Consider the following 13,888-nt stretch of genomic DNA (forward strand, 5'->3'; position numbering starts at 1 on the left):
TTTAGCAGGGCCTGTTGTGACAGGACAAGGAGTGATGGTTTAAACTAAATGAGGGGAGACTTAGCCTAGACAGAAGGAATAAATTTTTTAATGAGGGTGGTGAAACACTGGCCCAGGTTGCCCAGGAAGGTGGTAGAAGCTCCATCCCTGGAAACATTCCAGGTCAGGTTGGACGGGGCTCTGAGCAACCTGGTCTAGTTGAAGATGTCCCTGCTCATTGGAGGGGAGTTGGACTAGATGAGTGTTAAAGGTCCTTCCAACTTAATGTGTCAAGTGAGCTCTGTGAGTTCTGTCAAGTTCTGCTTTGAAAATTTGGATAAATAAGTTCTTGACAGCAGAAAGGAAAGAGCTGATACTAAAAAAAACCCCAAAAAACCAACTTTGTTTGAGCACTGGAGTAACTTACTCTGTAAACAAGTATAATTTAATAGGCATTTACAATATCCATCTATCCTGGTATAAACTGATGAATATTTTGTTTGCCTTGTTCTTCCTGCCTATTGAGGAAACCTGTCATCACGGTCGATAGGGGATCATCTGGGGACAGTGGCTGGTTTGGGTTGAGGGGAAAGGGTGTGGCACTGGGGGTTTTGGCAGGGGAATTACTCTTGCCGTTGCAGTGTTTAACAACTTTTCCTTTGACTGTCAGCTGATGACATGTTTGTCTTTGTGCAGCTAAAGTGGTTCCTCAGCAAATCACGCATACTTCTCCCCGGATCCAGTCTGACTACACAGCAGAGAGGAGTAATCTCATACCCCTCTCCAGTCACCGGGCGTCTCCAAACCCAGTAGCGATGGAAACCAGAAATGACAACAGGTGGGGAAATAACAGCTCTACAGACGCGAGTGTGTGTGAGCAGATTTTGAGGGCCTTGCTGCAAATAATGGGTTTAAAAACCTGGAGCGGGAGGGTTTGATAGTTTTTTCATAGAATTAATTATGATAGTTGAGATACTTGATAGCTTATGACAGATGAGATCACAAAACTCGGGGAGTGGCCCAGAGCCAGGGGTTGAAGAGGAAATGTTGAAATCGTGTGTGTAACACTCGTTCTCTTTGATGCCTGTAGGCAGTCGGTGCCTGTCCAGTTCCAGTATTTCTTGCCAACATACCCGCCCTCTGCCTACCCTTTGACTGCGCACACCTACACCCCCATCACCAGCTCGGTGTCCACCATTCGCCAGTACCCAGGTGAGACCAGCTCTGGGGCACACTGCCTGTGCCGCTCTGTTCGGTTGTTACTTATGTGCGAGCCTCAGCGACGGGAGAAGCTGAGAGGCTTTTTTTCTTGTTTTTTACAGCTTGTTACCAAAAGTATTCGGTTGTTACTTATGTGCGAGCCTCAGCGACGGGAGAAGCTGAGAGGCTTGTATGCTTGATTCTGACAGCTTGTCACAAAAAGTCTTTGGTGACTTGTTGGCTGAGGACAAAACTCGTGGGCCAGGGGTAGTGAACTACTGCAGAGTCCCACTACGTACAGCCAGTAACAGTTTGCTCAGGCGTTCCATGTTTGGTATCCAAAGGTTTGCAGCTCTAGAAGTAAAAGGTTTTGATTCTGCAAATTGAAACAGTGCAGCTTCTGCAAAGGAGATAGTCAAAAAAGGATGTGCAGCAGTTATCCCAAACTTATTCTGTGACAAAATTTGGAGCACTCTTGCTATACTGAGTGCTTCAGGACTGCTCTCTGTAACGTGGTAATTTCCACGATCCACATGGTAGGAATATGCCTGATTTGGATTTTCATGGAATATCTGTGTTGTCTGCAGCATGTTATCTTGACCAGTATAGAGGGAATTTGGAAGGACTTGGAGGTGGCCCAGCCCACTTGCTGAGGGGCAAAGTATGCACAGGACATTGAGTTACTGGGGCCTGTTCTTTCTGTCACTGAAATCCCAGTGAAAAGTGGCAAGTCTTGACTCAGAGTCATGTCAGGATTTGAGGTGGGCTTCAGGATGATTAAATAACTCGTAAAAGGTGAGCTTCTTTCGTACCTTCCTGCACTTTGGCTGAAGGTTTTAAAGGAGAACATGCAGGTGAGCGCTGCTCCTGGTGCCAGCAGCTGTGGTTGGGGTCACGGTGCCCCTAACAGAACACGACTGCAGGCTGTCAGGAGCTCCAGTTTTGGTAGCGTATTGGGATGGTGGTAGGCTAATCTAATTTTTTAGAGAGCAGATGTAGGTTTTTCGGCAGGAGCTTACTGACAGAGACATTTTGCTTGTTAAATTGACTTGAAGCATCAGTTGAAGGTAATAATTATGGTAGTGACTGGTGACAAAGCAAGAGGATTCAAGGTGTTAGGAGGGATATGTACCTGAGCACAGTCATGGGAGGGCTTAGACAAAAGTACAGAGGAGACTTTTTAAAACATCACTGAGATGCGGAGAGTTACTGCGGAGTTTTGAGAAAGAATCTTGCCTTTGGCTTTCCAGGTGCTGGTTCTGTTTTATATAGTCTCCCAAAAGGATTTTGTCGAATAGAAAGTTCCACAACAAGCATGTTCTGCATAAGGTGTTCCCCGAAGAGAGTTAATGTGCTAGACTTCATGCAGAAGCCATTTTCAGGGACCTGGTGGCAGGTGTCAGGTTTCTGACAGCTGCATTTAGAGTGTCTTGTCAGCACAAGAACTTCATGGAAATCCTGTGACAATGACAAAACCAGCTTGCTCTGCACGGAGAGGGCTCTCCATTGTTAGCGAGCAAGTCTGTTGTTGGCAGGTTCGCACTTGCATTCTGTGTATGGCTGCAGAAATCATGGTGCTGTTCTGTGAAGACTGGAAATCTGGAGATAAGTGTAATGTGTTGTACAGTGGATCTGGAACGATGGGATCGTAGCTGCTTGGGGCTGTAAATTCAAATAAATTAATGAAACTTCTTAGAATAGGTCCTTGGGGACGTTGTTCTGCCACAAAAGTATTTCATGTTCATCTGAGCTGTGGGATCCAGCCTATGACTGCAAGCCCTGTTCTGAGCCAGACAAGATTGTATTCAATGTCAGAACAGTTAGCCCGCTTGTGCTAAAGAATTTTTTTTTATGATTATGTGGCTGTGGAAAGGGGATAAGGAAGTAAACCCCAGTTTTGTACAGTCAAAGGTTTGGAGCTTTTTAACTGATATAGTGATAAGCTCTGTGGAAAGACTGTCTTTTGAGAAGAAACGGCTTAGGTTTCTGGGTTGTGGGGGGGGGGTTTAAGCAGGGAAAATGCCGAGTGTTTGTACTTAAAAGCATTGTAAAATACGGTAATGAACAAAAATAGCGCACACTTTTCTGTGACTGGAAGCTGGGTACAGAAATGTAATTTTACTCTAACTAAAAGTGAGTTAAACTTGATCTTTTATTTCTTGTTGCAATTTGAAATAGAAAACAGAATGGAAATAAACAGCAATGGTTAGTTCTTCTGGCAGACAGTCTGGCCCCTCCACTTTCAAACTTACTACTGCAACAAGCAAGCAAATTAATTTTTCAAAGCAAAATTTGGAAGTAAATTTAAGTGAGAGGTTCTCAGGGGAACTGAGGTGGCCCACTGGGTAGGTGTGACGAGGTGTCTGTGTTCTGCTCCCAGTTTCAGCCCAGGCGCCCAACTCGGCCATCACCGCTCAGACTGGTGTTGGAGTGGCCTCCACTGTCCACCTCAACCCCATGCAGCTGATGACTGTAGATGCCTCTCATGCCCGTCACATCCAAGGCATCCAGCCGGCACCCATCAGTGCCCAGGGGATCCAGCCAGCACCAATCAGTGCCCAGGGCATTCAGCCAGCACCAATTGGGACACAAGGTCTCCACCCCGCTGCACCAATTGGCACACAGGGACTGCAGCCAGCACCAATCAGTGCTCAGCAGCCACAAGCCGACACCAAGACTTCAGGTAAGAGCAAAAAGCAAAGTCTGTGCTTTGGACCTAGTCAGAGCAACAGACCTCCTGTCCTACACATTTGGCTTTTTTTTTCTTTGACTAACGGTCTTGTTACAGTCTCTGTGGTCCAGCAGTGGACACTAAGTACATTCATATGCATATTCTCCCAGCAAATACTTCTGCCTGTTAACTTACCTTTAAGTGTATCTGGTGGAGTGTGTGGGTAGCCTTGAATGGGTTACTTCCGAGGAAAGGACTGGTAGTGCCTGAGCTTAAACAATTCCCTTCAGTAAGGCCTTGTGGGAAAAGGCATTTACAAGTAAACGATGTTCTCTGAACTGTTCCGGCTATGCATTAGATCACAGCAGCTATTAAAATACAGCCAGGTACCTTCAGCAGTTAGTAACCTGATCTTGGGCTGCGATAGAAACCACCTTTCGTTAAAAATGATTGGTCTGATAAAAACCCAACAACTTGCTGAATACATGGGACATGGCAACCATGAGAACATGCTGTTGCAAAGCTGGCAGACAGTGCACGGTGACCTCCTGACTGTCTCAATGCTGTGCCGCAGTCAGTTTGCCAAACGGGCCTTGGCACAAGATCAGAACGCAAACACAGCTGATGGAACTTCCTTTCAAGTGGCCTGTGTTGCCACGTAGACTCTACCAGGAGTGTTACTCTGTGGGCCCAGTTGTGTTGGTCATCTCCCTAGCAATTTCTGCGTTTTCCATTTCTTCTGGAAGAGATTATTTCCCTGGCAGCAGTTGTTAGGCAGGAGGTAGTTCCCATCTTCCCTGCAAAGTTTCAGTGATCAGATTGCTTGTAGCAAAGGTACTGTTTACAGAATAGTCTGGAAGTGCTGCAGTTAGACTGAGGGAGACAGAGGGGCATGGACAACATGTGCCCTGCAAACACCTGCCTTGTCGTGAAATTTCCTTAACTAACCGCTGCTTTTTTCTCTCTGTATCTGTTGTGTTCTCTGCTGTGTCGATGTCCATCCCTCCCAGCAGTCGTCTTGGCAGATGGAGCCACCATTGTAGCCAATCCTATTAGCAACACGTTCAACACAGCTTCTGCAGCAACAACAGTTGTGCAAACCCATAGCCAGAGTGCCAGTGCCAGTGCCCCAGCCCAGGGCTCTTCCCCGCGCCCAAGCATCCTCCGCAAGAAACCAACCACCGATGGGTGAGTAGAATTGAAGGTGACATGTGACTTCTGTGTGATCTAGCCCGGCTAAAAGGAATCATTGCAGCAGAGATAAGAGAAGTTCTAGCAGATTAGTCGGTCAGCAGTGGCTGTGAGTAACCTGCTGATCTGTGAAACCTGTGTCTTTTCCCCCCAGAGGAGGAAATAGTTTTCTCTTACTGTCAGTAACAAAATGAGAAGGGCAGTTTCCTAGCTCTTGAAAGTGACCCTTTGAGGGAAAGTGGATTTGAGGCTTTCTTGCTTAGTGTAATAAAAACAGAGTTCATAATCTGCTAAAATTAGAATTCTGTGCTCTGCCTTCAGTGCTTTTCTTGGAAGAATATGTGGATGAGTAGAAAGGATAGGATTAGTACCCTGCTGTGAAATCTCATTGGGAAAAAGGGAGGGAGTAACCTAAACTGTTAAAATATTTTATGTTGTCTAATTTTAAATGCCTGAACAAAGAGGCAAGAGACAGCTTTAGAACTAACAATGCATTTCCTCTTGACTAACGAATGAAAGCGTTTGGAACTGATGTATCCTATGAAACTAAAATAGCGTATTTTTTTTATTCGGGTGGAAATGTTTTTTGAAGGCAGATAGGCTCCAGGCTGTAAAACTGAAACAAATTAAAGAAACAGAGGTAGATCTCCCTAAAGAATCTTTCCGTTTGAGAGGTTGATTATTTTGGACAACAACTCGACTTCTAGCCCCACAGGAGAGTGAATAGTCTCTAAAATAATTTTCTGTATTCAGCTGAACGTCCACATTCAGGGCCTGATGTATTGGAGTCAGGCTCTGACACAGTCGAGTCCAACTAATGAAGCAGATGCACATCTGGGCGCTGTTTAATTCCAGATGATTTGCTCAGGCCTAAAACAGCAGTGGAGGACAGTGGCGTGGCCAGACCTCCCTTTGTCCAGTGTTGAAGCCTGGTAGTTCCCGTAAGATGCTCTGACTGGCAGGATGAAAGTAAAGCTGATGTTCTTGGAGAAGCCTTAAATGGGGGTGAGACTAGGCCAGAGCGACTAATCCTTAACTTTAAAGAAAAGAAAACATCTAATCTGAAAAGTAAAACGAGACTCTTTTTGTGGTGAATCAGTTGTATTGAAGACAGAGTGCAGTGGTGCAGCTCTAACTCCTGTCGTGATTTGGGCAAGATAGGGTTGATTCCTTTGCTCTCCGGGGTATTTGTCTTTGCATCAGGAAGGTGGGAGTCTGAGACCTGTCTGTCTCCTACAGGCTGGCAGTCCGGAAAAGCTTAATTCCCCCTCAGCCCCCTGAAGTAGCCAGCACGCGTGTCGACAGTACTATGCGAAGCACATCTGGATCACCAAGGCCTGCTGGGTAAGACTTTAGGAAACAGCCAACTGCATCATAACAGTTCCATTGTGTTTGTTTGATTTGTATTCTTTGGCTACTGGAGCTAAAGCGAAGTTCTCTTGGGAACTTAAATCTATATTGAATTTGTCAGTGTGACGAGTTTGGACTGACTTGACTAGTTGTGCTGCTGTGAAACTGAGGCAGCAGCCTTCTAAAAGATGTGGACAGAAAGAAACCAGCCCCTCTGCTGGTGTAAAGGATAGGCCTCAACTTTTTTCCGTAGCGCTTGGAAACGAATGCTGAAGAAAGGTAAATGGAGCTTCTGCTCTGCTGCAGTTGAGCTCAGGGGCTTTACACTTTATCGTTTCATACCATCAGCTATAGTGGGAGCTCTTGCACAGAGAGGATGGGGAGCTGTAGAGCTTTGGGTGAAAGTTCTTCCTGTCTGTGGTGTGAAACTCTTGATCCTTTTACAACTATTTTGAAGTTACCTGGAATTAGTCATGAAATTTGCTTGTTACAAGTGGTAGAAAATAGCATCTGTAGTAAGTACAAAGGGTTAGAAAGGGAGTGGCGGAGGAAGTGTATCTGAGACAGCCCCTTCTCCTGTTGTTAAACACATCACTGAGCCAGGGGTTACTTGCAGGTGCAGGAAAAACCATACAGTCTGAATCCAGCACAGCTCATGTGCTGTCTGCTGGGTGGTGACAGCTGAGGTGCAGTTTGCTTCAGTTTGGTTTGTTTTTTGTTTTTTTTTGTTTTTTTTTTTTTTTTACATTACAGTGCCAAGCCAAAACCTGAAATCCACGTGTCCATGGCCACACCAGTCACGGTGTCTATGGAGGCAGTGACTAACCAAGGCGGCGAGCAGCCCACCATTGCGGTCCCCCCTACCTCCCAGCAGCCCCCCTCTGCCATTCCAACAATCATCGCAGCAGCCAGTCCCACGTCACAGCCTGCAGCAGCACTGTCCACCATTCCAGGAGCTGTCCCAGCCGCTCCGCCAACTACCACCACAATTGTGGCAGCACCGGCTCCTCCATCGACCATGAGCGGTGCGCTGTCAGCAGTGCTGGGTCCTGCGGTACCAGAGATAAAAATCAAAGAGGAAGTGGAGCCTATGGACATAATGCGACCAGTGTCTGGTAGGTGGATGTTAATCATCAGGTTGCAGTTAGGAGGATTTCAACACATCCATTCTGAAAATCCAATTGCATCTCTTCCATGGTAGCACAGAACACCAGTCAAAGGGTTCCCGTGTGCCTTGTTGCTCAAAGTTCTTCTTTGCCTTCTCCGTAGTCTCCCATGAAGTCACGTTACTGTGACTGCTTTGTTCGTGTTCAGATGATGCAACTCCAAAGAGTGTGTGTGAATTCCTTGCTTAAAACACACACGTTGGGCAGTAGAACCAATGCGTGATGGATCAGTCCAGTTAATTTTAGTCTTCTCATGGATCCTGCTGTTCGGGTCCAAGGGCCTTTCTTGCTTACGAAGAATCAGTGACCAGAGTAGAACTGCATAGGGCCCTCCTGCAATTCATGGATATTTTTCTCTAGAACTTTTTAAAATATTCGTTAGGTTGCCTTCCTTATCCAGTCGGGCCATAGTTGCTATCAGATGGCATGGTCAGTAAAATTCAGATCCATATGCATCCTAGGTTGAGCACTGCACAGTGATAAAACCCTACGAATGCGACCCGCATTCGTGAGTATCAGAGTTCTGGTTTAGTTGTTGGTTTTGTCACTCTCCTTAAAGCTGCATGTTGTCCAGGGACGGAAGAAGCTGCTTGATAAAGCTGTCTCTGGAGCACCGGCAGATAGCATTAAGCTCTTCAGGGTTCTTTTGTCTCTTACTGGCAGTCGTGGGCATGCCAAATTGTCAAGAGATCCCATCCCAGAAGCGTTTTGCTGCAGCCTTAGTCATGGCTGATTGGGTTTTTCCCTCGGACTGTCCAGGAGTGTTCCCCTCAAGCTACCTGCTGCTGTACTGCCCAACTTCAGAGGCGTATTGATGGGTGCCCTAACCTGCTGATAGGGTGCTGTTGACTCGGCAGTACGGGTAGACTCGTACTGCAAGGAGAATGCTGCAGTCCTGATTTGATTGCATGTCGCTCTCGTATTCCAAGAGGAAGGGCACTTGCTGCTGACTGTGACCCGTGCTGGCGTACATACAAAGGTAAATTGACACAAGACGGATGTTAGCCTGGATTCCTTTTTGTAGCATTAAACTAACATAAGCTTCAAATATGAAGGAACTGAGGGACAGTTGTCTCTGCTCTCATTCTTTATGCTTTTGTGTATGAGACACTGAGGATCTTAGTGTATAGGCTTGTCCTAACAATTGCTGAGGGCTTAATTTCTGACCTTCTACCCGCACAGAGCTGAAGTGCTCGTCTACTTCACGCTCCTCACAATGCACTGAAACGGGAACTACTGTGGTGGCAGAGTTCAGACAAAGTCAGTGTGTCACCTTTACGCTGCTGATGGTTTGGGTCCTTTTCCTCTTTCCTTCCTCTCAGCAGTCCCTCCTTTGACTACCAGTACTGTGTCTCCGTCTTTGGCGTTGCTGGCCAACAACCTTTCAATGCCTCCAAGCGATCTGCCACCTGGTGCCTCCCCGAGAAAGAAACCCCGTAAGCAGCAGCATGTCATCTCCACAGAGGAAGGGGACATGATGGAAACAAACAGCACTGATGATGAGAAATCCACTGCCAAAAGCTTGCTGGTGAAGGCAGAGAAGCGGAAGTCTCCTCCGAAGGAGTACATAGGTAATGTCATCTGTCATGCCTTTTTTCCTGTTCAAGTGTCTGTATTTTCTCTTCGTTTGTTTCTCAGAGAAGCTGCTCTGGCACTCTCCCCCTTCCTAAATATGAGTAGAACAGAATCCCAGTATGGTGATGTGTATCTGTGTTCAGATGCAGATCTGTACAGTGATGTTGGGGGAAAGGACCTTTCTCAACATGTAGAGCGTTATTTTCTATGACATAGAGGTTGACCAATCTTCTGCTAGTTATTGTGTCATGCTGATGATCTACTTTAACCACCTTAATGATAATAATCCAGTTCTCCATGGATCCTTTTCTAGATGAGGAAGGTGTCAGATACGTCCCTGTGCGTCCGAGGCCACCTATCACGCTGCTCCGTCATTACCGCAATCCTTGGAAAGCCGCTTACCACCACTTCCAGAGATACAGTGACGTCCGGGTGAAAGGTCAGCCTGCTGCTTGTGGTTTGACAGCTTCACTCACCCGGGGTGAACCCCTCAGGTTACCTGTGAAGGGCGTCCGGGAGCATTCTCCACTCGCTCTTGATAGGCAATCCCACAAAAAGGGTTTGATTGCAGTTTGGAAGACAAGGGTCGATCAAGTGAGCTAATGACTTTCATTAGCCTGATGTTGCCCAAATCTCTTCTGCTCTCAGGATAGAAGAAAGAGGGAAGGACGCTACACAGAATTAGCTATAACAGTTATTGAGAAATCCGTTTACGTACGGTGATACAAACGTAGTAAGGACAGGACTCCCTAGAGCAGTGGCACACTGCGGTGATACGCTACAGTGTAGTTGTGTGGTTTTTCTCACTAGCAGACTTGTCAGTTTAATCAAAGGCTTTCTAGATTTAGTGTAACTAAGCTTGTCAGCTAACAAATGGGCTTTTAAAGAAGATTTTTTTCTGAGGAAAATAAGAGATTAGGTAGTGTTTTTTAGGCTCTTTAGAATTTTTAAGCAGATTGGGTTTTCACGACTGTGTAAATACATCAGAGCAGGAGTAGACCTGTATTTCAGTGGTATATGGACCTTTTACTTTTTCATGCAGGGTGCTTGAAACACTGAGCACTACGTGCTTTAAATGGGGGGGAAAGAAAGGGATAACGTATTTCTGGAAATACAGATAATGTGCGAGCAAGAGCAGGGGTCAGATACCTGGCGCCTGGGTGGGTGTTTTCCTGTCAAGATCAAACTGTTGCCCAGTCTCATTTGTTAGGTTGTAGGGAGAGCAGGGTCTGGGTTAATGCTTCTGTTTGAGAAGAGAGGCCTGGCGAGTTCCTGGGAGGTGAGTAACGTATCTCTGTATTTCCTGGTGACAGAAGAGAAGAAGGCTATGCTGCAGGAGATTGCCAATCAGAAGGGTGTATCCTGTCGTGCACAAGGGTGGAAGGTCCATCTCTGTGCGGCACAGCTGCTGCAGCTGGTAGGTGAATGGGGCTTGGTGGCTTTCTACAACACGGGGGAACGCGGCAGCGTGTGAGACAGGAGGATGATTTTACAAACTCAGTACATGGTCATCTGGCATTGGGAAACCGTCAAGGAGCTGGTGTGTAGTGCCCAAAGGGAGTGGGATGTGCTTTCCCCTTTCTCAGGAATGTGGCGTAAGTGGCTTGGAAACTTAGTGTTGATTTTGATCCAGACATAAGAGCTGATGTATTTTGTACAGATGATCAAAATTGGCAACTCCCTCCTGCTGATGCACAGGTCTGAAGAAGCGTCTGTTTGGGATGGTGCGGCTGATCTGAGGAGGCAGCACTGATCCACATTCCTGGATGCTTCTGTTTCAGGTTGGGGGTGAGGTAGGTGCTCTGCATTCTAGCACCAAACTCCCCAAAACCTCTGCATTCCTGGAATAGCATTGTGAGAAACAGGGGAAGCAGTTGTGGTTAGGATCCATGTTTGTTCAGAAGTGGAGCGATCCTGTACAGAGGATGTTAGCAGGAGCACTAGTGCCACACTCTAGGTCAGAGGCTCCATCTTCTGAATTACTGACATGAGCAGCTGAGAGGGGAACAGATTATCATCTGCTTTGTGTAGCTTTCTTAATGTGCGCGAGTGTTTGTGGGCCCAGCGGTGAACCTTCTCATGAGGCGCTGATGTCTTTTAGACAAGCCTGGAGCACGATGTGTACGAAAGACTGACCGCCCTGCAGGAGGGACTCATTCCGAAGAAGAAGGCGGCGACCGACGATGACTTGCATCGAATCAATGAACTGATACAGGTAGGTTCCTGTGGCCTCTCAGCCCAGCAGAACTGCTTTACCCTTAATTACAAAATATCCCACTGCGGGTAGTAAGAGCTAAAGCTGGCTTAAACCCCCCCCATCAGCACCTTTCTTGTGTTTCCAGCGTCATCGGTTACTAGCATGGTGTTGGGAAGAGGTACAGGGGCTGCTCAGGCAAGTCAGTCTGCTGTTACTGATGAGGGTGTTTCGTTTCAGGGGAATATGCAGAGGTGTAAGCTTGTGATGGATCAAATCAATGAAGCTCGAGACTCCATGCTCAAGGTCTTGGATCACAAGGACCGGGTTTTGAAGCTCCTAAACAAGAATGGAACTGTCAAGAAAGTGTCCAAACTAAAGCGGAAGGAGAAGGTCTAAAGCCAGACTAATGACTTTGGAGATGGAGAACATGTACAGAATGGAGTTGAACCCTTTTGTAGTTTGGTTTTATTTTTAAGCAGAGCATCTGAATAAAAAGGATGAGTTTAGGGAACAGATGGCAACAGATGGACACGTGAAGCCTGGTGACCTGAAGGGATTGTCACTGATCTGTCATGAACAAAGATTTCTCTCAGGCTCATCCCTTTTTAAAGTCTTTCCAGTCTCCTTTGTTTAACCCTCCTGATATGTCAGTGCCTACTAATTGGAACGAGTGACGCAATGTGTGGTGGACAGTGCTCTCCGCTTGCACTCTGCAAGCGTAGGGGTGAATGTATGTGAGGTGTGCGCACACCTGCAGCACAGGAGGTTCTGCAGAGGACACCGGGAGGCTGACCCACAGGTACTGACCAGGCAGCAGCTGTGCTCCAAAGCATTGACAATGACACCACTTTCAGTTACCCCATTCAGTTCTTGTTCTTCTGATCTTCCAATGAAGTAGCCTTCATAAACCAGTGCCACTGCACTAGGAGACCTGCCATGGTCAGAATCTCCAATGGCTCAGAAGTCGTAGCTGACAAGGAGAAAAAAAAAAAAAAAAAAAAAAAAAAAAAAAAAAAAAAAAAAAAAAAAAAAGCGGGGGGAAATCATTTCAAAGTGGCTTTGTAGTGTCTGTGTGTGCGTGTCTATGTTGGTGCTCTGGGATACTTGTTTTGAAGTACCTCTTTCCACAGAGGACTTCCTGTAGCTGGTGTAATGTTAATTGTATGTACCACATACATCCTGAAAACATTAATAAAGCAATGGGCGGTTTTTGTATGTGAGCAGTTTGTATACCTTTATACTAGTGACGCTGTTTGACCTGTAAACTCAAAACCAAGATGGAGCCTTGGAAGAAGCCTTCTGAGGAGAAGCAGCAGCACGCTGGAAAGCAGTTGGCCTCTTGTGCTGCAGCGGGAACAATAACTTAATTCACGTTTCTGCTCCTAAAAGTCCAACACGGATTACCCCCCATGCGCTTGTGCGTTTAACCCTAACTGTCTAGAAAGGCTGCCGGATCGGTGCATTTTTAGTCTCCTCAGCAGCAACCTTAAATTTCATGAACCAGCTCTGTTTTAAGAATACTCTTTTTCCTCTTCCAGTTCTCGGGCTGTTATCCCAGTTTTATTCAGAACTGAGTTCTTTCAGAAGTTAGATGAGAAAAAAGGGTATTTAATTCCTTATTTTTGATGTTTCGACTGGAGCAGTAGAATGTCCATACTCAGGCCCTTCTTGTGTGTTTAACATGTGCAAAACCAACTTCCTCCACATCTGTCTGGATTGCAGTCTCACTTTCATATTTTACAATAACCCTTCCACTGTAAGATAAAATTCTAGTACAGTGGTATTGGCTAGAAGAAAGAAAGGATCAAGACACCCATACGATTACCTTACAGCCCCCAAGGAGTGCCTGTGTGTGCACCTGGGTGTGTTGAAATGCAGGAGACCCTGGCACAGCACCAAAGAAAATGCAAAGAGGTAAAAGACTCAACAAAGTAGGAATCAAATAAATCTGCCGCTTATCACCTCGTATTTCTGTGCTTCAGGAGCAGACTGGTAAAGTATTTGTCTGACAGCGTCACAGTAATGAAACACTGACATCACCACTCCTTCCAGGTTTGCAAAGAGGCTGCAAGAAGCTCACAATTACGAAGGTGCCTGTTGTAGGGTTAAGAGTTGTCTTACGTTGTTGGCAAAGGGTTTTCGGATGAAACCCAAGGCATTACCAGCAAAGGGTGAGGTATTTTGGAGGGGCGGGGAAGGCAGGATTCTTTTAAGGACCATATAGGTTAAAAACTTGCTCTTCATCTTTTCCGAGGCTCTGCTCTTGTGAGCCTCTGGAAAGGCTCTTTGGCTTTTACGCTAACCCTCATCCAGAGACTTCACTGCTCAAAGCCACGGGCTGGGAGCAAAGCCTCTCCTTTGAGCGCACGTCGACCTCTGTTTTTACAGCGCTGGAGCAGCTGCGTTTCTGCCATGTTTTCGACCGGGCTGGGTGGAGGGAAGGATGGGGGTGTCCCTCTGGGGGCAGGACGCACTTAGGAAAAAGAGCAGGTTTTGTTCTGCTGTGGCTGTGCCTCCCGGCGCTCGGGCCAGAGGCGCGTTCCCGTCTCGCTGTACGCG

General features: G+C 46.5%; 1 protein-coding gene across 1 annotated transcript; it reads left to right on the plus strand.

Moving 5' to 3' along the window:
* Positions 1 to 675: 675 nt before the first annotated feature.
* On the plus strand, positions 676 to 12,083 carry SAP130 (Sin3A-associated protein, 130kDa; the record flags this gene model as incomplete). Its single annotated transcript, XM_010143616.1, has 11 exons — positions 676 to 817; positions 1,070 to 1,191; positions 3,560 to 3,862; positions 4,864 to 5,038; positions 6,281 to 6,385; positions 7,145 to 7,506; positions 8,880 to 9,128; positions 9,446 to 9,571; positions 10,446 to 10,549; positions 11,234 to 11,347; positions 11,567 to 12,083. Coding segments are annotated over 11 exons (1,961 nt in total), but the record flags the coding sequence as incomplete, so codon positions are not given.
* Between the last annotated feature and the right edge of the window lie 1,805 nt (positions 12,084 to 13,888).

This window comes from Buceros rhinoceros, unplaced genomic scaffold, assembly GCF_000710305.1.
Source record: "Buceros rhinoceros silvestris isolate BGI_N320 unplaced genomic scaffold, ASM71030v1 scaffold8069, whole genome shotgun sequence".
Classification (NCBI taxonomy): Eukaryota; Metazoa; Chordata; class Aves; order Bucerotiformes; family Bucerotidae; genus Buceros; species Buceros rhinoceros.